The 26,585-nt window shown below is 37.4% G+C and overlaps 3 protein-coding genes across 3 annotated transcripts; all 3 read right to left on the reverse strand.

Moving 5' to 3' along the window:
• Window positions 1–352: 352 nt before the first annotated feature.
• Window positions 353–8,190, reverse strand: LOC133728974 (ankyrin repeat-containing protein At5g02620-like). Its single transcript, XM_062156440.1, has 3 exons — window positions 6,794–8,190; window positions 5,178–5,698; window positions 353–1,057 (listed from the first exon to the last, which is right to left on the reverse strand). Exons 1-3 carry the CDS (start codon window positions 7,419–7,421, stop codon window positions 689–691), a joined length of 1,518 nt encoding a protein of 505 aa, XP_062012424.1. The 5' UTR covers window positions 7,422–8,190; the 3' UTR covers window positions 353–688.
• A 4,353-nt stretch (window positions 8,191–12,543) lies between these two features.
• On the reverse strand, window positions 12,544–17,991 carry LOC133728534 (kinesin-like protein KIN-14Q). Its single transcript, XM_062155934.1, has 16 exons — window positions 17,774–17,991; window positions 17,593–17,667; window positions 17,321–17,404; window positions 16,835–17,211; window positions 16,535–16,745; window positions 16,382–16,458; window positions 16,184–16,283; window positions 16,000–16,098; window positions 15,741–15,917; window positions 15,355–15,640; window positions 14,703–14,864; window positions 14,389–14,604; window positions 14,258–14,295; window positions 13,908–14,071; window positions 13,682–13,807; window positions 12,544–13,598 (listed from the first exon to the last, which is right to left on the reverse strand). The coding sequence occupies exons 1-16, from the start codon at window positions 17,847–17,849 to the stop codon at window positions 12,747–12,749; spliced, it is 3,120 nt and encodes a 1,039-aa protein (XP_062011918.1). The 5' UTR covers window positions 17,850–17,991; the 3' UTR covers window positions 12,544–12,746.
• Window positions 17,992–18,324: 333 nt separating this feature from the next.
• Window positions 18,325–25,991, reverse strand: LOC133728535 (translation initiation factor IF-2, chloroplastic). Its single transcript, XM_062155935.1, has 12 exons — window positions 23,860–25,991; window positions 23,680–23,712; window positions 23,323–23,436; window positions 23,021–23,170; window positions 22,786–22,884; window positions 22,631–22,693; window positions 22,258–22,413; window positions 22,057–22,122; window positions 21,061–21,297; window positions 19,964–20,239; window positions 19,633–19,821; window positions 18,325–18,865 (listed from the first exon to the last, which is right to left on the reverse strand). The coding sequence occupies exons 1-12, from the start codon at window positions 25,405–25,407 to the stop codon at window positions 18,704–18,706; spliced, it is 3,093 nt and encodes a 1,030-aa protein (XP_062011919.1). The 5' UTR covers window positions 25,408–25,991; the 3' UTR covers window positions 18,325–18,703.
• Window positions 25,992–26,585: the final 594 nt, after the last annotated feature.

A 26,585-nucleotide genomic window follows, 5' to 3' on the forward strand; every position in this document is an offset into this window, starting at 1 on the left:
GGTTATGGTTATGGTTTTGTAGTTTTGGAGTGGTGTGCTTTTGAAAGCATTATTTTTCCTTAGCTCTGCCAGATTCCATAACTTGACCAAGTTTGTGATTAAGTTTGAGAATTTTATGCAATTTCATGTGCACACTTCAGTGGTTATTACATTGTTCTAATTGTGTACAATTGAGTGAGTAATGTAGTCCAAGTGGGAGAATGTAAGAGTTGGACTTACATTAATCACATTATGACTTTAACAATTGTATATGATTACTGTTGAATGAAATAACCGGGATTGCATAGATGATTCTATCCCTGGAACAATAAGGAATTTGTATCTGAAATCCATATTGTATTGTGAAACTTAATGTGCTTGTAATCAAGTAATGTATATTGATACAGGATTTATATGTAGAGGACCTAATTGATTTAGGAAAACTGTTATGGGAAGTTCCTGATATCATCCTCTATATATAGGTTCAGGTCCCTGCACTCTCTACACACAAGTATTAAGATCTCAGCCCCATAAAGAGAAGACTTGAATCTAGAGCAGTTGCAGAAGACCGGACCAGTTCATCATGGCACTCAATTCATTCTCAGCTTCAAGTATGTCTTCTGTCTTTCAAACTTGTTCTGGCATGCCTTAAGCTAATGTGTTTATATATATGTGATTGTCTTTAGTTGAGTAATCCTTCAGTTTAAGACTACAAAAACACCACAAAAATGGACGCAAAGAAAGAGCAGGCGTCAGATAACAGAAACACGATGAGGAATGGCTTGCCTTGTAAAACCGGTGTGCCATCGCTTTTAAGTCCTCCAGGCATGGTGAAAGCCGCAGCAAATGTCACTGTTGCAATTGGCACTGCTACCAATAGGTTGGTATTATAAATTTTCGAATCTCCATCAGTTTGGAAATTTTCTGTTCTCTTGTATGCAGTGTTGTTGGTTGGTGAGCTGGATGTAATCTTCACCGTAGATTCCAATGCCATTATCTTATGAAGAATTTGTTCGTGGAAAAATGGCACGCCAACAGACCTCCCCAGGCGGAACAAGGGACTAACATAACGAACGTTCTTGAACAAAAAGAAGCTTTAATGAACATATGAAATAACTAATTAATGGGTCACTGCCCAACAGAAAATACATATGGTAAATATATGCTAGATTCCCATTATGATACTCAAAATTGTGGAGTTGTTTTCGTTTTAATTTTTTGAGTTCTGTTTTGATTAGCGCTGGGCACGGGTTGGTCCTAGCTGATGATTTGCCGAGACTAGATCTGAACCAAAAAATTTTGGGTTGGTCTCAGATCAAGTTTTTTCAGTGGCCGGAATTGGATAGAATCTAATATGAAATGTTTTGGGTCGGTTTCTCAGATTTTCGGTCTCATTTCAATGATTTCATCGTCTTGATACACCGATCAATCCGATCTAAACCAAATGGCTAAACCAAAAACCATCATTTTTCACAAAAAGAAGAGGAAGAAGAAAGAGGAGGAGGAGGAGGAGGAGGGTGAGTGTTGGCTAAAGTGTGGATATGTCCACTAACCAAATGCCACTTAACTTTTGAAAAAAAATTAATTTTTTTTTTAAATTAAATATTATATACATTTCAATCTCATCGGATTTTATCAAATATAAATACGTGGGACCGAGAACTAGACTGAAAAAATTCGGTTCAAATCATATCGGATCAAAATATTAAATTTTAGAAGAAAAACCTAATCGAATCAATCGGTTCGGGTCAGTTTTTCAGGTTTTCCATCTTTTTTACCCAACCTTAGTTTTGATCGGTACTTATTGTTTCTTTAACTCATTTTCAAACAATTAATTCCATTTCAGGGTTAAGAATCCAAAATATTAGAAGGGAAGTGACATTTACATTTCTCATTTTACAATCCGTACAACATATATATATATTTTTTAATTTAAATTTTGTATTTTTTAAGAATATCAACCAAAAAAAAAAAAAGTGGATTGCAAATTTAGGAATGTGAATTTTATTTTTCCTATTAGAATCATGTAGTGATGAATGATAATTGACCCAATCTTTTGAGTTACATTGACTGGATTTAACTCTGACATATCTTAATTCAAAACTCTTAGAGTATCTTTAGCAATGCTAGCCATTTTTTATTCAAATTTTAGCTAAAATGACTAGCCAAAATAAGTAAAAAGTCATTTTAGCTAGCCACTTTAGAAATACGTTTGCGTCAGTTTCTCTCTATTTTAGTTAGATTTGAATTTATATTATTTATTGAATGAAGAAAAAATAGTTTAAATGTTTATATAAATTACATAAAATGACTTAAAAGGAATGTTTTAAATTAACAAAAATAATAGAGAGCCTCATGTCACTCTCTATATTTAGAAGTGAGATAACTAAAAGTAAAAGTAGAGAGTCACTGAGCATCTTTAGCAGATTCTCTATTTTGGCTCCTTAGCTATTTTGGGGAGAATGTTTAGCTTTTTATCTATTTTAACAGCTGCACCAGACTCCTAAGTGGCTCTCTATTATAACTTTTAGCTATTTCGCTCCTAAATATAGAGAGCGAGGTAAGACTCTCTATAATTTAAAACATTCCTTTTAAGTTATTTTATGTAATTTATAAATACATTTTAACTATTTAATCTTCATTTAAAAAAGAGTAAAACCCACCACTAGGGTCAAAACTTTTCTCCACCGGACAAAATGATACTCAACTTTCAAAAGTGATCAAAATGATACCTAAATTTTTAAAAGTGATCAAAATGATACCTAAATTTTTAAAAACAAATCAACTTGATACCCAACTTTTAAAAGTGATCAAAATGATACCTAAAGTTTTAAAAACAAATCAATTTGATAACTCAGTTTATTTTTTTTAGGGCTAAATACTGGTTACTACTCTGTGGTTTAGGTCCAAAATCAATTCAGTCCCTGGACTTCTAATTTCATCAAAAACACCCCTGTACTTTCAATTTTGATCTAATAGGTCCAATTCATTAATATTCTATTATGGGTTCAAGTTATAGTTGGATTATTTGTTGAAAAACTATTTATTTGATAGATTTCTAATAGTGGGACTCACTCCAAAATTGACTATGCAGGCCACCTCAACACCACATCATAAAACATAGGCCATATATGAGCCACGTCAACAAGTTAAATGACTCAATTGTCAGAATACTAACAAATTAGACCTATTAGATCAAAATTGAAATGGCAAGGGTGTTCTTGATGAAATTAGAAGTTTAGGGATTGAATTGATTTTGGACCCAAACTAGAAGTCAGTATTTATCCATTTTTTTTAACTTCTTTGTTAAATCAAATGCAAAATCAAGTACAAAAATTGAAGTGATTTGTGGTCAGAGGGCCATCAATCATCTATAACCCAATCTTCTTCTTCTATAGAATTTTTAAAAAAAATCTTCCATTCAATTTCAATTCTACCATCGATCGTAGAAACAAATAAATTTCGGATGTTTCCCAAATTCTAAAGAAACAAAGGAAAATGGGAAGACAGAGAGAGAGGCAGAGATAGAAGAAGAAGAAGAGAATTAACAAAGTAAAATAAAAAATAATTGAAAAATAGTTTTTTGTGTAAAATATTATTATAACCCCATAAAATACTGCACCACACGTGATCAATTTTAACAAAAAGTTACAAAAAATTAAACTGAGGTATCAAATTGATTTGTTTTTAAAACTTTAGGTATCATTTTGATCACTTTTGAAAGTTGGGTATCAAGTTGATTTGTTTTTAAAAATTTAGGTATCATTTTGATCACTTTAAAAATTTAGGTATCATTTTGATCACTTTTGAAAGTTGGGTATCATTTTGTCCGGTAGAGAAAAGTTTTGACCCTAGTGGTGGGTTTTACTCTTTAAAAAATAATATAAATTTCAAAATTAGCTAAAATAGAGAGCACTGATGCAGGTGTATTTCTGAAGTGGCTAGCCAAAATGACTTTTTGGCTACTTTGGCTAAAATTTGACTAAAAAATGGCTAACATTGCTAAAGATTGGGAGTCTGGTGCAGCTACTAAAACTGATAAAAAGTTAAACATATTTTCCAAAATAGGTAAGGAGTCAGGTGCAGCTATTTAAAATCAATAAAAAACTAAAAATGCTCACTAAAATAGATATTTAGCAATGCTAGCCATTTTTTAGTTAAATTTTAGCCAAAGTAGCTAAAAAGTCATTTTAGCTATGCATTTTAGAAATACGTCTGCATCAGTGCTCTCTATTTTAATTAGTTTTGAATTTATATTATAGTTTAAATGAAGATTAAATAGTTTAAATGTATTTATAAATTACATAAAATAACTTAAAATGAATGTTTTAAATTATAGAGAGCCTCATCTCGCTCTGTATATTTAGGAGCGAGATAGGTAAAAGTTATAGTGGGGAGCCACTTAGGAGTCTGGTACAGCTGTTAAAATAAATAAAAAGCTAAACATGCTCTCCAAAATAGCTAAGAAGTCAAAATAAAGATTCTGCTAAAGATGCTCTAAAAACCTAAAATAGAAAGTCTGCTAAAGATGCTCTTAGGAGTCAGGTGCAGCTGTTTAAAATCAATAAAAAACTAAAAATGCTCACTAAACTAGCTATTTAGCAATGCTAGCCATTTTTTAGTTAAATCATCAGTGCTCTCTATTTTAATTAGTTTTGAATTTATATTATAGTTTAAATGAAGATTAAATAGTTTAAATGTATTTATAAATTACATAAAATAACTTTAAATGAATGTTTTAAATTATAGAGAGTCTCATCTCGCTCTGTATATTTAGGAGCGAGATAGGTAAAAGTTATAGTGGGGAGCCACTTAGGAGTCTGGTACAGCTGCTAAAACAAATAAAAAGTTAAACATGCTCTCCAAAATAGCTAAGGAGCCAAAATAAAGATTATGCTAAAGATGCTCTAAAAACCTAAAATAGAAAGTTTGCTAAATATGCTCTAAGCTCTTTTACCCAAATTGTCTTTGAAAAGAAAGAATAACAGTTGTATCAAATCAAAAGTAGGTAGTACAACAAATTAAAGAGAATAACTCCTATAAAACTTCCTTTCATTGAAAAAAAATTAGATTCCGGAGAAAATAGAAAGAGATCATTAGAGTATTAAGTATTTGTTTTGTTTTTCGCTAAATATGTATGGAACACTGGAACAAACCCGTTGTGTGTTTGTGTGTATGGGTGAATGCATGTTGCGTACCTGTTTAAACTCGTGGGCGCTGTAAATATCGAGAGCATGTAAGAAGTCACTATTTATGGCAGTCTTATCAACTCTAGGATCGGTTGCCAACTTTCTTGTAAGAGCACTCTCTTTTTTGTAAATGGCAGCTAGATGCAAGGGAGTGTTTCCATCTCTATCTCCTTCATTTATAAGTCGTGCAAGCTTAGGCGTCTTCATTATATAGTTGATAACAAATCTTTGTTCCCCTAAAACTGCAGAATGAAGAATGTTTTGGCCCTTATCATTAAGCAAATCACAAGCATCAGGCCGATATCGAATCAACTCTTTCAACACCTTAGTGCGACCTGCACAAGCCGCGACATGGAGAGCCGACATTCCAGTTTTGTCCAAAACGTAAGCTGTAGAACTATCGTGACGTAGCAGTATTCGAGTGACTTTAAGGTACCCCCTCAATGCTGCGTAGTGCAAGGGAGTCCACCCAATTGCATCAGTTTTTTCGACTGTATCTGGCACTTTTAACACCATAATCTTAACAAGGCCTGAAGTACATAGAAAGGAGATCTATAAAAAAAAAAAAAAAAAATTGGCGAGGGATAAAATAGGTTAATGATTCATATCTCCTGAACCATGGCCGGCCTTATACAGTGCCTTGTGCAGTTTTTATTTTGTTTAATATAAAGAATCATTAAATGAAGGGAAGTTTTAAACACACCTCTAACTACTTAATACACATTCCCATTATTTCATATTTCAAATCAGATTGGAATTCACGTGAACTCAAAAAAAAAAAAAATAAATAAATAATATTTCAAATCAGATTTAACACAAGTAATCAATATGGTCTTATAAAACGTCAATATATTAATCATACTAAATAGTAGTCTTAATATAGTCAAATAATAGGATATTTTATGGTTTTTCAGATTAAGGGTATTTTAGGTACCTTGTGTTGTGTATTTAGTAAAACATTAGAATGAGAAATTAAATTAGTGGTGTATTGAGAATGGGGTGTGTATTAACTAATTAGAGGTGTGTATGAAACCTTAAAAAAAGTGTAATTTAAAATTTTATGAGTTTTGAGTCAGAATATTGTTTTAAATTGGGTATTAATTCTAGTTTAATCAGATGGCATACGTCATAATATGAATGACTATATGTGTTTTCAAGTTGAACTAATTTAATGAGGGTTAAGAGTGGGGTAAAAATGATTATTGAACTGGATCGGATTTTTCAAGTTGGGTTATATGTGTTTTCATAAGTCATTAAACTGATCAAGAGAATTTGATTACTCCATAATATAAAGATATCTAACTGATTACGTCTAAAGTACTTTATTATATTTTTATAATGTAATAATTAATTTTTAATCTCTATACTATGTTTAAAAAAACTCACTTTGTCAGCTAAAGTGAGTGTAAAAAGAAAGTAAAAGTCTTACAGCTAATGTTAATTTTAAATAATTTTTAATAATTGAGTGACAGTATGATAAATAATAAAATATAGATAAAAATGAAAAACAGTTAATTACCTATGGTTGCAGTAACCACTCATCATTCAAACAATTTCTTTTTTCTGAAAAAATTTCCATTTTTTTCTCAATAATATAGCTAGTCTCTATAGCATCATGTACTTACGTGTCATGTTTATGTTTATGTGAGTTACTGCGGCATGCAAAGCTGTCACACCATCCGTTCCCGCGAAAGAAGGAGAAACAGGACACTCGACTAAAATGGAACGCGCTACGAGGTGAAATCCCTTGCGAACAGCTATGAAGAGCGGTGACTCATTGGCGCTGTTAGTAAAACAGCACAATTCGGGATCAGCCGCCATTAACAAATTCACCACTTCATTGTGACCATACTGGACAGCTACATGAAATGCTGTATCCTTCCGCAAATTAGTAACACGAAGCAGCTCTTTGTAAGCTTCAGCATCAGCTGGTCCACTTTCCACATCAGCTGCTCCACCGGGTAGTGTTTTCTTCGAGTGTTCAATGAGGAATGTTATTACCTCATTGCAACCTACTCTTGCAGCATCGTGTAAAGGGGTATCGCCATACTTGTTGGCAGCCCAAAACAGCGGAGAATATAGATCACCTTGTGGTACTTCCGTGAAGACGTTTATGTGTTTGAATTCAGCAGCAAGGTGAAGAATATTGTTGTATTTAGGTGTTCTCTGACTGAGAAGATCACCATCTCCGATATTTCTTTTCAAGAAATCAACGTCACCGGATGTTACCGCCTCATATAGACCAGGATCCATTGCTAGCTTTGAACTTTCTGATCGATCTCCCAACTATTTTGAAAGTGGCTGGTTTCAGCTCGGAAACCGAGCGTTTTTGCCTCAACCGAAACCGAGCCGAAACTTCTCGGCTTGCCTAAATCTCTTACCGTAGCCGGACCAAGCTTTCCGGTAACTGAAACTTCGGTTTACCAAGATAAAGGGTTGGTTTCGGTCGGTACCGGAGAATTCCGACGGCCGGGAGTTGGAGGCGATAATCCGTACGTGCAGCAAAAAGATCCGGTGAAGTTTAAATTGCAGATTTGCAGATATAGAGGTTTAAGCCACAGATCTATAGATCATGAGGTTTATAAGCCTCATATGTATGAAAAAACAAATGAAGGAAGATGAGGCATGCAGAATGAAGAAGGAGATCGAAGGATTGAAGGAAAGACGAAGAAGAAGAAGAAGAAACAGTAGACCCAAGTGGAGGGTTAGGCAATATAGGAAGCCGGTACCCGGACAATACTCTGGGGAAATGATCCACAGGTGTACCCACCATAGGCCCGACAGTTATTGCAAGCTGTTCAAAATGAAATTGAGCAAAGTCAGAAACAGTAGAAGAATGAAGAGGAGGAGAGAACAAAACTTATATTCGATCGAAAAATCTGATGGATAAACATTAATGAAGACTTATTTTTGATTTCTATCGCATGAGAATTTAATTTTTTGTATTCGATATAATAAAGAGAGATCGTGGCCCAGTGGTTTCAAATTTACGAAGCTACATCGCTAGGATGCAACTCTCAGATCTTAAACAATGACCAATGCTCGTGGGGACACAAAACTCGATCTGATGTTCACATTTTAAACAAACTATATAGTTTTTTATTATTATTATTTAGACAAAGACTGCCCATCTGTCCTAGCTGGGTCTTGTAAGAATTGCTATGAAATTAACAGATAATTAATGCCCCTCCTCCCGCCGGCCGACTGATTAGATTAATTTTTAATTCATCTATAATTATATCTGGTTGTCTTCTTTTCTCTGTTTTCTTTTGTGTATAGTAATCGAGATGACAGAAGTCTTTATTCGATGGTAGCTCGTTTCTAAGAAAATGGGGACATACTCCCGGACATTACGGGTCGTTGGAATATATTAAATATTTAGACAAGAAAACAAAAGGAGACGACTTATTTTATAACAAAGAAAGACGACTTAGCTGACATGCGTGTTTAGGAAAGGTAATGAAGCAATTACTTGAAGCTTACCATACAGACACACATAGTGATCAGTCACTGCACGATCAAGTAAGAGCAAGTTCACCCGTTGGGTCTGTTTGGACTTAAAATGAATATTTTGGCCTGACAAGGCATGTGTTGGAGAAATTGAGCCAATGTCAGTGGCTCAAGCTATATATTGTCGACAAGCTCGAAATATATATTTAGAGGCTAAATAAAGCCTACTATGGAAGCATGAAAAGTCAACTTTAGCACATTTTCCTACTTCGGCTAGGAGAAACCGAGCTAAACCAGGAAGTAGGGGCCAAAGACTAACCAAATGAAATTTAAATGAGCTAAAACTTTCCAGATTAATACTAGACATTCCAAGGATCATTTCTTATGAAGAGTGCCAGAGCTAGTTTTGAGTGGAAGGTCTTCAAACAATCAGTCCAATTTTCTACAGAAGCAAAACTGGAAAACTGGACCTGTAAGAGGTCCAGCAGCATTTCCAGCCCAACCGCATGGAATAAAGCTCTGAAAATTTGTCAGGATGATCTACACTCATAGTGGAACATTTTTTATGAAGAAGTCGAAGGCTCATTCTGAAGTATTGGTGGAGAAATAATTGAAGGAATAAAGGGGCAGAAACTGACCTAAAACCAACTCAACATTCATCATGTTCATGTTTCCTACCCACATGAAGAAAGCTAGATGCTTTTCTCTTTTTCCTTGGATATATTTTTCTTCTACAATCTCTTTAATAGATCATCATCACTTCCATGTTTCTGCACCTTCATGCTTTGCTTTCATTTCATCATTTCTCTATCTTTTCCATATTTTACAAATCACTTCCATACTCCACTTTCATTATTTTTCTTCCACTCATCATTTCACTCTTCTTTTTCTTCCCTATATAAACACCTTCTCCTCTCATTCTCAAACACACATTCACAACATCAAAACATCTCTAAGATGATCTAAGTTCTCTCTAGAGCAACCTCTCTAAGAGCAACTCCTCTCATTCTCTTTCTCTTACCGGTGATCACACTCCTAGTCCTAGTCTTCTCAGAAGCCGACTTTCAGTGCCACCAAACCCTCTGCCAACGTACTTCGGTCCTAGTCTCCTCGGGAGTCGACGGTAGTGTCGCAACCACAACGGTTACAGAACCAGCCAAGCAAGGGTAACGCCCTAGCAACCCAGCCAAGCTAAAGTCACGCTTTAGCAAATTCTCCTCACTTCCCAGTGGTTCTCGCTCTGCTCGATCTACAACATCGAGTATCGATTGTGATTTTCAAGAAGCTCAGCAAAAGTCCTCGCCACGAGGCACAAAGAATCCCGCGACGAGGTTGGTGCTCTCCTCGTCTACAATCGCTCAACAGAAGTCAGGTCAAGGGACACCCCAGACGACCGCACCCGACGGTGCTGGCACACCCGCGCAAGAAAAGAGACTGTTGACCAGCTGCAACAAAATTAGAGCCAAACAGGGTCACCAGGTCACCCACTATTCACTACTTTTTAGTGTTAATTTCACCCTCTGGGTCACGAACACAGTGTATTTCATGCCCTGGGTCACCCTGTACAGTGTTCTGGGTCACCATGGTGACCTGCACAGTGTATTTCGTGCCCTGGGTCACGGGCACAGTGTATTTCGTGACTCAGAGAATGAAAATATACACTAAAAAGCAGTGAATAGTATGTGACCCGGTGACCCAACGGGTGAACTTGCTCTAATAAATGTAGGATTTTTCATAAATGTGGAAACAAGCTAGTTTTGGATAGACATTTATAAGTACCATGTACTTAAACAACGGATCTCAACCTACCTTTTTTGAACCAAGGGAATCAATTCCATTCATCACAAGCCAGAATGGCACGGATACATATATACTTTCCCTTGCCAACTCAAGGACAAGTTTAGAACGTGATATGCTAGCACCACCCATTAGACAATCAGTGCGCACTTATTTTAAAGCGAGCCTAAGAACTATGAAAACAAAACATAGTAAATAGGCTAAGTTCAAAAAGTAAAAACTAAACTTAAATTTTCTCCTTGCCCATAACATTTGGGCGAGGAGGTTTGGAGAGACTGGAAATGTGATTTTCTGAGTCGATCCTCCTAGATTCCAAGACGAAACTCTGAAGAAACCGAGCCCATTAGTGAAGTGATAGAATTCTCCGGGGTGCCAAATACGACACCCTAAAGGACCCAGGCTTATCAATTTGGGCCACACTTGGGTCCAAAACCAAACAACATGCCCACCTACTAAGGAAACAGCAGGCCCGTTTGATTTAGGCCACCCACCTGAAATGGGCCACCTAAATGATTTGGACACCCCACCAGAAGTAGGGATCCTCTCACCGGCGGCCATTAGATCCTCCGCCATCAACGACCTTGCCACCTTACGCTCTGATCGGAGAGCAGTGCCTGTAGTCGCCGCTCCCTGGGACCGGATGCCTTCGATCACAGTCACAGTCCGGTGGAAGACTCTACCACACCATTTCAAAGCCAGCATTGATTCGCCTAGCCACTTCTGGCTTGCAATCCACTTCAAACCCAGCGCTGAGCCGGCCCGCCATTCTCTATCTCCCAATTCAGCCTTAATCCACGTCAATCCCAGCCTCTGACTGCCAGACCTCTCACCCAGAAACCATCTAGATCGATTCCAAATCTCCTTGCAGTCATCATGTCAGCCCACACAATTTGATAAAATAAGGGTTTGAGTCGTCCCCTCCGTGGTCGCATTCGAAAGCCAGACATCCACGCATGCCAATCACTGATCTCATACAGATCTGTCCAGCGATCACTATCATCTTCAAGTTCACACCAAGGAGATATGGTGGTGATACCCTGATCGCATCGCGTTGACAAGGCTAAGAGGTCGCTGGAATAAGCCTGCGTTGGAGAGTGGATGCAAAAACCACATAGTGTGGAGAACGAGTCCCCACTTAGGATGGAGACCGGACTCGGTCGCCGGATTAGAGAACCACAGCCTCGGCGGCTAGGTTTTGGAGAGAGCCAGAACCGCATCCTTAAACATGTAAACGCAAGTATAATAATAATGATCTCAACCTACCTCTTCATGGCTAGTACGGTTTTATTGTTAGAAGAAAATTGTCATATTAACAGACTATTTATTTTAAAATAATTTTAAAATTTAGCTAATTTTATAATAATATTTCACTCTAGCAGAATAGCTAAATAAAAATTTAATTTAATTTCTGCTAAATTGTCTAGCTATATTTAAGAGGAGAGATAATTTAACTAAAAACTTATATTTTCCGACGTTCAATTTAATTTAACTGCCTATATATCTCTTTTAGCTAAATATAGCTAACAAAATAACTTCACTATTAGAGATGCTCCTTTACATCAGATATAATTACTTTGCACAGCTAATAAGATCCATCCTCAACGTACCTCTTCCTAACTAACTATAGTACGGTTGAATTGAAAATTTCATGCAGAGATTACATATATCTATAAAACATGACAAACTATATCTAAACTCACATTTCACCTGTAACCAAAAAAAAAAAAAACTCACATTTCACCAAACAAAAAATATAAGACTCGACTCATATGTTGTGCCATTAAAGTACGAGGTTCTATAGTTAACTAGTTCTTCTGGAGAGAGAAAGAGTGCCATTTCTCTAAAAATGAAAAAACCTCATCCATCCTCCTTCCTCCATCCTCTAAAAATGAAAGAGTGCTCCGACAAGATCTAGATTGTTTGCGAGAGAGGGTGGTTTTCTCGTCCGGGCTCATATACCAGCAGTTTTTATTTTGCTTAGTTCATGTTTCCCCAAAACAATCTCTGTTCTCCCTCATCAACATCTCCAGATCTGAAACAAACATGCATCATGCAATGTTGCTGCCTCAGATATGCCAATCCAAACTGAATCAAATAATACAACTTTATGTAAATGAACTCTCAAATATCACACAAAAGCACATACCATTGCAAACTGAATTTGTAGTTCTGTACATGAGCAGATCCATTAAATATGAGAAGTAAACAAATTAATTGTTAGCATCAACAAAGAATAAAACCTCTCATGTTGCATGCCTGAGGCTACAAGAACATAGCCTCTATGATGACCATAGCTGAACATACTACATACAGGCCATCACCATTACGCTTTTAAATAGCATTTCTCCCTGCTGTACCAATGTTCCACCCCCTCTCCTTTTCCCTAATCTGCTTCTGACCTTCTTTAGTACCTGCCCTTCTACCATTTCCAAGTAACACCCTGTGTGGCATCCTGCCTCGACTTCCAATAGATACTCTAACCTTCTCCATCCCTACATTCACACCTTTTCTCATGTGTGGCGGCATTGGGGACTTCATCTGAGCTTTCTTTTGGATGCTTCGTCTCAGTATGCTGTTGAACTTCTTGCCACCAGTTCTGGTAACTTTAGGACTACTACATGGTGTCTGTTCAGGCAAGCAGTCAATTTCAGACACATAATCCATTTCAGCTTTCTTATCAGCATGGTATGCTGATATTGGTGCTAATGATAATACAGGCATTGGGGATTGGAGGCGGTTTGGTACAGTAGGGAGTGGAATTAGAGAGTTGCGTCTTGGAGCAGATGTAGCAGGAATCCGCTGAACTGTCGGGCAGATAGAGGCTCTTCCAGTTCTCTTTGGTAGAACAAATTGTTCAGCCATGTCGGGGTTGTTTTCTTTCTCTATAGGATCAATATACTTGACAAAACCATCCATTGTAGGTACTGGAATTTTGTTGTTGGCCTTCTCAGTTAGTTGTTGGGTGGGGTTTACTTGGTCCTTCCCCAATGTATTAATGGCTGTCTCATTGAGAATCTTGTGAGTTGTTAATGGTCGGTTTGTTAGAGGTGGTCTTGCAAGTGCAGTAGTTTGCTCGTCTTGTTGATGTTTCAGTTGCTGCAGGTGCTGCTCGGCTATTTTTGTGTCCACATGCTGACGTGCTAGCTTTCTCTCAATTAAAAGTTGTGATTCCAATTCTTTCACCTGACATACAAATTAAAATAGTACCTAAATGTTCTTTTAGTTATATGTAAGATACAGTAGGGAACCGAGTTGCTGCACAATACCTTGTCTTGCAGGCATTTATTTTTCAGGTCTCTCTCTCTTATCTTCAGTTCTAACCCATGGACTGTTTCCTCCATCTTCCTTATCTGTACATCTTTGCTCTTGATGTCTAGCTTTGTTTTCTCATACTAGCAAACAGAAGGTTCAAGATTGTTAGAAATGAAATAGATAAATTTCAACCACAAGAATAAAGAATCTGCAGTTGTTACAAGAGCACAAGTAATTTACCATCTGTTTGTATCTTAAAAGTTCAGAAGTGTCCATTTGTCTCTTTGCAGGACCCAACTCTATCCCTCTAACTCTACTCGCAAAGTTCAGTGAGCAAAGGGTCTCACTCAAGTCATTTTCATTAGGACTAATTTGAAGAAACATAAGCGTCTTGGAGTCTCCACCTAAAACAAAGACGGATGTTCCATTAGTTCATTAGTTTTACAGTTTTATGACTCCAACCTATATATAGTTGAATTTAATTTCATCCCCAAAGAAATGAAATAGTATATGAACTTGGAATATTAAACAAATGAGAATAAGTAGTGGTGAATCATGGGTTGACTTCTTCTATGACTCCAATGAATTACCTAGAGAGTCTTGAAGCAAGTGGGTTAGCTTGGAGTTCCTGCACATGACACATGATTTGGAAGAAGGTTACCACTAGATGCATAGGCACATTGACAGTATTTAAATCAGGAACTAATTGTTACTTATATACCTGAAGGGTATGTGTGAGGTTTTAGTTGCAAGTGCAGATATGACATCACCTAGTGCAGATAGAGATCTATTGATATTTTGAGTTTCCTTGAGTCGTTCTCCTTGCACCTCTGTCTTTGCTATACGCTCACTCCCTGCTAGATCCACCAACCAGAGCTTGCTTCTTGTGCATTCCCCATTCAACAAGTTCTCCCCCTTCACCATTACACAGTGTATGCTGCATTAATAAGAATACCAGACTAACATTTAGCGATCTGTCATTCAATCACATTCTGTGAAACATAAATGTATAAGTTGTAAACAAGATAAACAGACCAGTGCGACCGGCTGCTATGCTCATTGGCATTGGTTGAGCCAACAGCCCTTGCATTACTGCCAGTTTGGAGAACTTCCCAGACTTCATTCATGTTTTTCACATGTGCCTCAACAAGTCCTGGAACATGATGTGTCCCTTCTCCAGCTTGTCTAATTTCAAGCCTACAAAATATTGCAGTATTGTTAGATACCATTATCTTGGAATTCACCTCACTTGTTATCCTTCATAGTACTGAAAGACGTGGCTCATCAAGAGTACCCAACAGATTGGTGAATTGTTAGAAATGAAAATATAGCAACAAGTACGGAGAAAAAATGGATATCACATATAACACTATCTTCACATTTTGAAAGGAGAGTTATATAACAGTAACAGAAAAGATTTCAACTTTGAGATACAGAAATGAGAGGCCATGGTTCTATTCTAACTGCCAGCTAAACAGGTGGCGATTCATGAAAAATAGATTATGCAATGTCTGAATAGGTAAATGACTTTCCATCTAAACATGGAGATAAGAGAACCCATATATCAAGAAACATACAAGATTATCACCATATAGTAAGATACAAGCAAGATCATACAGAACTTTCAACATATTCACGAAGGGGGAAAAACCGAAAAATAAGAGAAATGGTTAAGGATCTCTTGGACCTTTTGGCAGTTGCTCCTGGCTGATTCCCTGGAACAAGTAGATCCCGTATTTGCTCGTTGTACACTTCTAAAACACTAACAGACACATCATATCTATGCAACTTTTCTCGCTCTTTTATTATACGAAACAGTTGCTCAAGAGTCCTAAAATTGACTCCCCGAGCTTCTTCCGTTCCCTCCATTGTAAAGGTTTTTCCACTTCCAGTCTGCCCGTAAGCAAATATGCAGACATTGTACCCATCTAGAACTGAGGTTGCAAATGGAGCTGTGTCTTCGAAGACATCAGCTAATATGACAAACAAAAAGGATGTATGTTATTCAAAGGTGCTTTTTGCAGTTCAGTAGATAACCAACAGAAAACTTGTTGCATCATATTATGCATGTACCTTGGTCTGCTTGAGGGCCGAATACTGCATCAAACTTAAAGGTCCTTCTTGTAACCCCATTTGACTTGACAGCAAGCTCACCTTCTTTCTCAGATTCAAAGTCAATAGCCATTGAAGCTCCTGCTGAAACTTCCTCAGTGTTTAGAGGCCTACACCTGCAAAAGACCCTTATGTTTCCTACAAGAGAGCAAAACTGACGTCAGAAACCCTCTTTAGTATCACAATCACTTGGACCTCTATAAAACAACATACACCTAACCTTTCAACTCTAACACCTTGTTGTAGAGTTCTTTACGTTCTTTGGCCCCTTCAATAAACTTGGTCTTCAGATCATTATGCAAACTTACTTGCTGATTTACTGTTGGGATAAAAAGGCAGTATCAAAAAAGCAAAAACTGATATTATATCTCAAAAGATTGATAACATGAGCACGTTTCACTTACAAGCGGAATGAATGGTAGACCTCATCTCGTTCATATCTGCAAGACAGTTCTTATAAGCCAATGCCTCCTCTGATAGCTTAATGTGGTCCATCTTCATAATCTATAAAATGAAAAATTTCAGACCAGTTTCCATCTTCATAATCTAATCACATCATTAGGGATCCATATACATCTTAATTTCATTTTCCAAATTGATACCTTAAGTTTTCTTGTCAAATCTCTCAATGATGCAAACCACTTGCTTTTCTCTTTCACCTGTCCCTCGATGGCAAAAGCTGCAACAGACCAGCATCAATTACCAATTTGACAAATGGTCAAATTTTTAAGAGGTTCAGGATATCAGTACCATACCCAACGATCCAACATGCATCGACTTGCGCATGAGTTCATTTTGGAGGTCCTTTAAAGACTTCCATGCTTCTCGGCATTCATTATTCTTGGATTGGTTCTGCTTTTTGAGCTCCTCGAATGCACTCCTCATCTCTGCTAATTCCTTTCTCTGGTTCTCATAACCGATTAGCAACTTCTGATAGTCTCCTTCGCACATGGCATTGCCATCATCCTGCCACGAAATAGTTTGCACAAAAGATATAACTTGTCGATTTGTTTTCTAATAAACTAAAATGAGCTGAATCTAAGAAGAAGCTTTACTTTAGGTGATTCACTGCCCAGGAAGCCATCTGCAGAACCTACATTGTTGTTTACATCAAGAAGGGGATCTTCCTTCGACTTGTCCTCAATCACCATAGGCGGAAGAAGCTCAAATGAAGCTTCAGGAGACAAATCCTCCTTATAGGTTTGGCACAATGTGGTGGAGAACTTCACAGTTGGGGTCCTATTAGTATCCTTAACTTGAGACGCATCGATTCCATTCTCGAAAGAGAGCTCCATCGAAGTATCCAGCTTCTGATGGCATCTACTCTCCAAGAACTCAGGGGACTCCACACAGCTGGTTCGGGGTATATCCGGTGACCCAGCACACATAACCAAATCAGGAGATGTAAGTGAAAATCCTATCACGGCCCGGCCTGAAATGTATCAAAATACATCAAATTCTTGAAAACCCTGAACTCAAATCAAAGACTTTGGGCCAATTTCATCACAAAAGAAAGGAAAAAAAATACTAGTCTAGCTTACCATCAAGAACGTCATTTGCAACTGCATCCCTGAATTTTGTAGTGCTAATAACTTCTGGGCTATAACAATTTTCCCGAGCAAAATCTACACGGACAGAAATCAGAAAATTCATATCAATGGGTTCCATATTCTTGACTTAATCAACCTTAAATTAAATCAATTGGGTATCACGCAATGTGATTCAATTTTCAAAATTAGGTCCCAAAGAAGAAAAAGACCAAAGCTTTACAGAAAAAACCCTAAAAAACAAAGGGGGGTTTTCAAAAAATTACCTTCATTTGCTTCAGAGCAAGAAGAATCGGGATCCACCATGGTCAAGCTTTTCAATTTCGAGCACAGTACCGAGTCTACAAAAGTAAGAAATCAACAAATCAGAGAACGAATTCAAGGAAACTAAATCTTGGGTAGTTTTGATTGTTGAAGAAGAAGAATAGGGTTTAAGAGTGGGGTTACAGTCGGAGTGAGTGGAAATGGAGGTGGTGTTTTGCTGGCGAGAGACGTCGGTTAGGAGAAGAGGGTCGTAATCCATTTGGATAAATAGCGAGGACTGTTGTTTTTTGAATTGGAGTGAGAAATGAAGACTGGGATAATGATCACACTCTTAAGAAAGAGGAAACCCCAAAAAAGGAAGAACGTTGCTTTTGAATCTTTTTACAGAGAAGAGAAAAGGTAAAAGCGTTAATTTCGTTTGGGGATTCAATCTGCGTTTTCGGACACTTATGACCGTTAGGCTGTTTTTTTCGAATTTTGAAAGTTTTTGACCGGGCACATTTGTCATCGCCTTTCTGGAAACTGTAGATCCTGCCACGTCGGATCGATTTTAAGTCAAATATTTGATTTTAAAGCAGCTAATAATTAGTCATTATCTATAATAGTAGAGCAACTCCTCTGACTAGCTGGAACCGCCAAAATTTAGAATTGTTGGGCAAAGCAAAGCAAGGGTTAGAACTCTTCAGATTCTTAGTCTAGTGCAGGGCAAACAGGTATACCCTGATGCATCCAAGTTAGAGCATCACAAAAAAATTGGTAACTTTTTTCAAATTGAATGTATCTGTTACAAGTGATCTCTCCACATTGGAACTATAAGGAATTGGAACGAATGTCCTCTCTTTACAAAAGAAGCTGAAAGCTATAGTGTAAAGTTGTTATATACAGTGTATAGCATACAACTTTGGTACATTCATGGCGAGCACAGGACATCATTAGCAGCCCACACTCGAAATAAATGGAGCATGTGGGAGCTAACCAATTGAGACCTGCTGAGCATTATGTCAAAGCACTGAGCAGATGGTGCCTATTCCTCATGCCTGATTGAGATCAAACCATATTTTCATTCCACCAGAATACGCACGTAAGGGGCTTCATTTGCAACTACACACCTCTCTAGTATTCGACTCCTGTTCCTTCCACTGCAGCTGCCATGGAAGCAGACGCCTCTTCAAGTGTCCGCTTCTTTTGGACTGTGTTGAAGGCCTCGAGAATGTCTCCCTCCTCAAAATCGTCGTAGTCTTCCACCCCAATTCCACACTCTAGTCCAGCATTTACCTAGTAAAGAGGAGAAAGTGCAGCTTATTGTGAAACAGAAGACAAATAAAAGCATGCCAAAACTGAAAGAAAGCTGAGATTAGATAGTCGCCACAAAAGCATGAGGTCAATTTAAGATATGCAAAAATAAAATTGATCCTCTTTGAAAGAGGCTGAAACCAGTCATTGTGCCAGGAACAAAATTGAAGCCTAGATCTACCAACAAAGCTTTTATATCTTATCACATTTAATGGAATGTAGTAGTCTAATACTTTGATCAAAATTAATATCTAGTTTTCATAAGTCATAGTGGAAAACTGGAAATGCATTCATTAACTTCCATACTATAACTACATAATAACTTAGCCATTTATCCCATAATGGCAAGGAAGACACACCTAAACCTTATATCATATCTTTATCTTGCAGTATCTGACGTAACTAAGAAGACAATTGCTATATAAAGCATGAAGGCAACTGAAGACGTAGTTTCTATGATTCGTCTATTTGCACACCGCAAAGGGATTTAAAACCCAGACTGGCTGCAGATTCAGAAGTACAGAAAACGCAAGAAAGGCAACAGGCTCAATAATAATTCTTAGTCTGCCATAAACAATGAAATAATGCCCTGAGATCATGTGGGTGTTCTATATTCACTAAAAATACAAATATATAAGGGTGTATATCTAATTTATATTACCAATGTGCTAGGTTGCTCCCACTTTTGCAATTTACCATAAATTCTACAAAGTGGCTCATATAAGTAAATGCAGGCTACGATATAATACCTCTTTCACGACTTCCTTAACCCGTTTTAAAGAATCAAGAACACCATCATGTACTACTTTTCCCCTTCGAATGACCTGAATGCCGCAGCCTTTAACAACTTTTCCTTCATTTACCATACAACCAGCAACACGTCCACTGCCACTGCTGAATATGGCTCGGACTTCTGCAGAACCAATTGTTACTTGTTCCTATCAATACACACAAGTCATAATGTCAGTCCAAAATTTCAATCTAGACATTTCAAACAATATTACAGCATAAGCAGTGTATGCCCCAAGAGCCCAGGCCTTAAACAAAGTCAAGAGATCTGGTGTTTAAGTTCATAGATACCTCAACAGGCTGTAGGAGTCCTTCCATTGCATTTCGTACATCATCAATAAGGTCATAGATAACTTTATATAGCCGAATCTCCACACCTTTGTTTTCAGCATAGCTTTTAACAGAACCTGGAGCTTTGATATTGAATCCCAAAATTATGGCTTTGCTGGCCGCAGCAAGATCAACATCGCTGGTGTTTACATCACCTGTTGTTTCCATGAGAAACTTCAAGGTGACATTATCTTGAGGGAGGACCTGCAGGGCTTGCCTGACAGCCTCAATAGATCCCTACACAAGACCCAAAATTAAAAAATTAAAAAATTAAAAAAAAAAATCATGATGTAATTGCAGTAGAATTGAATCCAAACAGAGAAAAGAGAAAGAAAAAACATCCAAACAGTTATCTGTGAAACTTGAATTGGTAGGGCCAGTTATCTGTGAAACTTGAATTGGTAGGGCCAGTTACCAGACTGAATATTTATTAATGGCAAGTAGAACAGATGATAAAATTTGCATCACCAAACTATATGTGTACCCATTTCCCAATGAAAATAAAGCCGGTAATGAACATCTAAAATAAATTGAACCTCTGCTGTTTTTTCTCATTTGGTTCATGATGTCTAATTACTATTCCAGTAGATGCTCAACAATTATGCCAATTCTTCATTTCCGTGCTGTCTTTATATGCTCAACAATTATGCCAATTATACCCAACTAGTCCTAAGATTCCAAACTACTAAGCAAGAAAGAGTACTAACACTTTTGATATTCTGCAGATTGTTTTATGCCTTATTTACATCTGTTCTAGCAATGTTCTAGAGCTATTTATTTTCATCAATCCTACATATTGTTCTTTTTTTTTGGCCAATTCTACAGATTACGCCTTATTTACATTTCTAGATATCTCTGCATATTAAATAAATAGGTTGTACCTTGTTAGGGTACAATTTAAGAAAATATCTGATATTTCAATATTAATGATCACTCCCCTCTGTGTTTTATTCTGATATATAGTGTCATCAATTAGACAATCTCAAATTTCAGCTCATCAGTATTTAAGTCCAAGTGCAACAGAATAAAACGAGTAATTATGAGAAGGATGTGCATACCTGAAGATCAACCTTCAGAATAATATTTAGCTGGTGCAAGTCAAGTCCAGCCAGCTTTCCTGCCGAGACTGCAGAAGCTAAAGAAGAAAGAGTAACCTTCCCATCGCCAGCCTTAGCTGATATGCGTTCATTTCGCAATGTGTCTGCACGTGACTCTGCCCTTTCACGTGCAATATCAAGGGAGCTCACGACCTCAAATTCATCACCAGCAATAGGAACATTATTTAATCCAATAACCTGCAATAAAGACACTGAAAATGTTATTCAGGGTATTGAAACAAGAATCATGCAACAACAATGGCAGAATAAAACATCAGCCAAAACACATTTTGAAATAATTAAGGCACCAAAGCAACTTCTAGAATGAGATAAGATGGCTGCTCCTATAAGCTTATAAGCTTATTAACAACCAGACAAAATCTGTGTTAATTCATGAATTGTTTTTCAGTTATTTTACATATATTTTGTTGATCAGAGAAATCTTTGACATTCATCTTCCAAACTGTAGTTGTGTCTAGCTTTCAAAATACCAACAAAATGGCAAGTAGATTATAATGAACATATTCTTATACAAGCAGTAGCATCTCCAGAGCCATATAAATTTACACAAGAGATTATGATTCTACAGCCATCACAGCATCTGGAAAACCCATATTAACATTTTAGTTCTATCACAGCATATCTATATTGCTTACAAATATGCCCCGGCTTATTATATGCTTTAAATGCAAAACAACTAACCAAATTTCAACATATAATATAGGTAACATATGGTAACTATCTTGAAAATGTGTCCTTTTTCTCCAAATAAACCCCTATAGCAATTTCTAGCTAATATATTACAACAAACAATTTTAAATCTGGACCTACTTTAGATCCCACCGATGATTCTGAATTAAGACACTGCTACAAACTAGTCAAAGACAACCTGGTAATTAAAAAAGAAATAACATAACAAAAATAAAATAAAATAAAATAAGAGTATGAACAACTAACCTGAACTGGTATAGAGGGTCCGGCTTCATTGACACGATTTCCACCATGATCAAATAAAGCCCGTACCTAACCAAGGCATAAAAAAAGTCCTTCATTTTAGTCAAAATGCGAAAGTAAAGATACATTACTCAGTTTATCAATATTGACCGCTTGAGCAACATTACATACGGTGATATCAAAAATCCAAAGTCATCAACCAACCTTTCCAAAGGCTTCTCCACAAATTACTATGTCCCCCTTTCTAAGGGTTCCATTTTGCACGATAAGTGTAACTAAAGGTCCTCTGGATTTATCAAGACCGGCCTCAATAACCGTGCCTTTTGCACTTCTATCAGGATTGGCCTTTAACTCTTGCAACTAACACAACCATACAAAAGGTTAGATAAATGGAGGAGGTAACCAAAATACAAGGAAGCGGTGTGAATTTTAAATACTGATCATAAGTGTACAAGCCTAGAGAGGTTACAGGAAGGTAAATTAAGACAAACTATTACGATGACAGTAGGATTACACATCGATTTTGCAAGAAGCATATCAAAGCTAATGTTTCAACATCATTACACATCTGACTTACCTCTGCAACTAGCATTACGGTTTCCAAAAGGTCATCTATATTCTTCCCTTTAAGAGCACTAATCTGTTTAAAGACACAAGATTGGGCTCAGAAGAAAAGTATAAGGCATAAAACAAAATATGTAAGTACAATTCATCCATTCAAGAAATAACAACCTGGACCATTGGGACGTCACCACCCCAATCCTCCGGCATTAGACCAATAGAAGAAAGCTCTTGCATGACTCGTTCTGGATTAGCTCCATCCTTGTCTATCTGGTACAATTAGAATAAAAAAGATGAGACTTAACAAAACCGATGCCATATGCAATGCAAGCAAAGCATTTATTTCTTCCTTATTTTTATTGTGATTAAAGGTTAAAAGAAAAAAGTGCCATTATAGTTGCCATACCTTATTTATAGCTATTACTATCGGCACACCAGCAGCTTTAGCATGAGCGATGGCCTCTTTTGTTTGAGGGCGGATTCCATCATCAGCAGCCACAACAATGATAGCTATGTCTGTCACCCTTGCTCCACGAGCTCTCATTGCTCCAAATGCCTACAGAAGTGGATACAGATATTATCTAAAAGAAAAGAAGAGTGACAGCAAGTTACAGTTCATGACTGAGTCAAGGATTAGAGAACACTGAATATGATCCAGGAAAATCAAGGAATAACAAAGTGCTATATGGGCCAAGAAAGTGAGTGTACCTCATGTCCAGGAGTATCAAGGAAAACACATGATTGCAACTTGCCATCAATTGGCACGAGCACCTTATATGCCCCAATTCCTTGTGTAATTCCACCAGCCTCGGAGGCAGCAACCTGTATATATCTACCAGTCAGGCCTCAGTTCAATCATCAGTATTTTCATGCTAGAACCAATTCCCACAAAGCTCCAAATTCTAGGACACTGATACCGTATTGTATGACAATCAAAATAGTGTATATTCAAACCACCAGAGTGTTTAGATATTACCAATATCACCAAAGCCATATAACCATATACCACTAAGGTCAATGCAAAATAAACTGAAAGAAGAAATTGACTGTTGAGCTGCCATGTACCTTGCTCTTCCGGATGTAATCCAATAGAGTTGTCTGCCAAGTGATCAACACAAAAAAAAATAATTAGCAATATTAACCTATTAGCAGTACAGATTATAAATTACAATAATCAAGAGAAATTTAAGTAAGTAAGGATGTAAAAGAATTGACTAGCAAGTAAAACGATAGAAAGCCATTTACCTTGCCATGATCCACATGACCCATTATAGTGAGGACAGGAGGCCTGTCTTCTAGTTTGTCTAGGTCATCTTCATCGAGTATTTCTTTCTTTCTTGCCCCTTCTTCCACCTTTACTGGGTCAACATCTATGACTTCCACATCATACTCTTTACAAATCATCTTTACCATATCTTTGCTCAGAGTTTGAACCCCATCAGGCTTAATTCCCCTGGAGTACAGAGATCCGAGAATTTCGGATTCATTAATAGCCAAATTGAAGGCCAACTCATCTATTAACATGCCATCGTCATCAACCTCTAGAATATCTACTTTAACAGGAGCTGCATCTTTGGCAGCCTGGAGTCTTGCCGCCTTCCTGCTTGCTTTACTCCACTTCCTCCCTTTCCTTGCTGCTTTAGAGACATTAAGTTCCGAACTCTCATCATCAGTGAGCTCATCATTAGCCTTCCGCCTTCGTAGTCCTCCAGGTTGAGCATTTTTCTTCCGGAACCCATCTTTGAATCTGCCAGGCGGAGAGCCCTTGGCTGGTTTTGTAGGAGCTAAAACTGCTTGAGAAACCACAGAATCGACCCCTGGCTTCTTGGTAGAAAATTTGTCAATCAAAATTGGCTTCCTTTCTTTAGTTTTTGGGGGTGAACCAGTGTCATCAATCACTGCCGACTTTGGAGCTGCCCCAAGATCCTTCAGAACTACAGGTTTCTTTATCGTGGGTGGAGGAGCTGTAGAAGGCTTTGCTTGTAATGTTGGTTGGGGTCTCAAAGGTGGAGAATGAGGTCTTAAAGGAGGACGGGTTGGCGACTCTACCTTCACCCCTTCCCCTGTTTTTGGTTCTTCTCTCCGAACTGTATTATTAACCTTAGGTAATTCCTTTACAACCTTTTGCACAGCTGCAACTGTGTCTCCTTTACGCCACACACTCTTCAAAGTTTTAGCCTTGGTACTAGCTGTCGAGTTTACTGGTCTAGCATTTCCTGAAGTAGTAGTTGCATTAGATGGTGCAGGTCTATTTACAGGCTTACTGGCTTTCTTAGTACTCGAATCACCCACTTTTGGAGCTTCTAGCTTTTCAGCCTTCTCCAAAACCTCTCCAAGTGACTCAATCACATTACTCTTATCTTCCTCTTCCACATCCGAATCCCCACTAGTTTTTGAGGCGTCCCAATCAGCAGCATTAAGGCTTAAAAGGGGCGGTTCAGCATTGGACCCCTCAGAGGGCTTCAATACTGGCTTCGGGGACGGCTTAAGTAGAAAATCAGCATTGGCAACAGAAGCATCATTACTACTACTTCCTCTATAGTTAGAATCAAGGGATACCTCATTGCTATGCTCAGCAACGAAATCAGTTGTTGTGACCGAAAATTTACAAACTGACAATCTCACACAATGCCATCTCCTATTACCCCTAAAACTACTCTTAGACAACGAAACCTTCTTAACAAGCGAGCCAGACCTTTCGGATGAACCCGCAAGCGTAACAACACTTCCCAAACTAACAAGGGAAGCCAAAGAAACCATTGTTCCCTGCATGCTTCCAACTAATATGAGCATGTAAACTCCACTACACAACTGCCCATGTGTATTTCCTACACTACCACCCTATACTCCTGTAGCTCCACACAAAATGTAAATTTCTAAGTAAAGTAATGAACTTTCAATCAAATTCAAGCTACCCAGAACTGGAATTAAACAAACTAACAACAATACCTCTGTTTCCCAGCAGATAAACACAGAAAAATGAAAACCCAGAACCCCAAATTCTAACACTTTCGAGATAAAGACGGCAACTTTACCTCTCAACTGTAGTGGGAATTCCAAAACTTGGGGATTGTTGAGCTGGGAGAGACAGAGTGTGTGTGAAGTGGGAAGAGAGATTGTGGTGATGAAGGTTGGGGATAATATAGTGGAGGTGGAAAGAAGCTAAAAGCTAAAAGGCCAAAAACAAATTTGGGGTACGAAATTTGAAAGAGTATGTGGCTGGCTGTGTGCCTGTCAAATTACACTGGCGATAAGGCAAGGTTTTTGTAAAATCATGAAATATGGGCATTTTATTTGCAGTGGTGGTGAAGGTGAGCATAATATCATTTGAGGCAGAGTGTGGGCGACGCAATTGGGTTGGGTTTTTGGCAGCTTCCACAACGCTGCTGGGATTTGTGTTGGAGATTCCCCGTGTGAAACACGATAAAGTTATCAGTCTATGAATTATTGAAAAATGTTACTGTTATACAGAAGGACTTTTATTAAAAATTAAAAAAAAAAAAATATTACAACACTAATTGCTCTTGGGAATATAATGAAAGATCGTTATCTGGTCATCTTAAAAATGTTTACGTGCCTCTAACTAATTTTCCGTAGCAAGATTCTGATCTAATGAAATTGTGGCAAAATGTGATATGACAATGAAACGGATGATGGTCTTAAGTGTGCTCTAATTATGTGATTTGTATAAGAAGCAAGTCTTCAACAACTAACATCATTGCAGTTATTGGTAATTGTTCTTATCGCAAGTGTCTGTCCATTTAGTGTTCGTAGACTTATTATACATTATTTCATCGATATTTTCAATCCAACCTAAACTCATAATGATTACTTGTTAATTTATGCGTATCAATAAGTAGAATTAGTAGTTTGATTACTCTGGTACTAACTTCATCTCAAAAAACAGACTGCGGCAATATAGATCAAAACTAAAAATCGATGTTATTTGAAAGGTCAATGATGATCCTCTT

This window comes from Rosa rugosa, chromosome 2 (genome assembly GCF_958449725.1).
Source record: "Rosa rugosa chromosome 2, drRosRugo1.1, whole genome shotgun sequence".
Classification (NCBI taxonomy): Eukaryota; Viridiplantae; Streptophyta; class Magnoliopsida; order Rosales; family Rosaceae; genus Rosa; species Rosa rugosa.

Coding starts and splice junctions, on each gene's coding strand:
- LOC133728974 (XM_062156440.1), bottom strand. CDS start 7,421: ATGGATCCTGGTCTATATGAGGCGGTAACATCCGGTGACGTTGATTTC. Junction 5,699..6,793: donor CATAAACATAAACATGACAC/GTAAGTACATGA, acceptor TATGTACTTCAG/GCCTTGTTAAGATTATGGTG. Junction 1,058..5,177: donor GCGCCCACGAGTTTAAACAG/GTACGCAACATG, acceptor TTTTTGTTCAAG/AACGTTCGTTATGTTAGTCC.
- LOC133728534 (XM_062155934.1), bottom strand. CDS start 17,849: ATGGATTACGACCCTCTTCTCCTAACCGACGTCTCTCGCCAGCAAAAC. Junction 16,284..16,381: donor ATTTGACAAGAAAACTTAAG/GTATCAATTTGG, acceptor TTCATTTTATAG/ATTATGAAGATGGACCACAT. Junction 15,641..15,740: donor CGGCCCTCAAGCAGACCAAG/GTACATGCATAA, acceptor TTGTCATATTAG/CTGATGTCTTCGAAGACACA.
- LOC133728535 (XM_062155935.1), bottom strand. CDS start 25,407: ATGCTCATATTAGTTGGAAGCATGCAGGGAACAATGGTTTCTTTGGCT. Junction 22,414..22,630: donor CCGTAATGCTAGTTGCAGAG/GTAAGTCAGATG, acceptor TGGTTGTGTTAG/TTGCAAGAGTTAAAGGCCAA. Junction 22,123..22,257: donor GTGGAGAAGCCTTTGGAAAG/GTTGGTTGATGA, acceptor TGCCTTGGTTAG/GTACGGGCTTTATTTGATCA.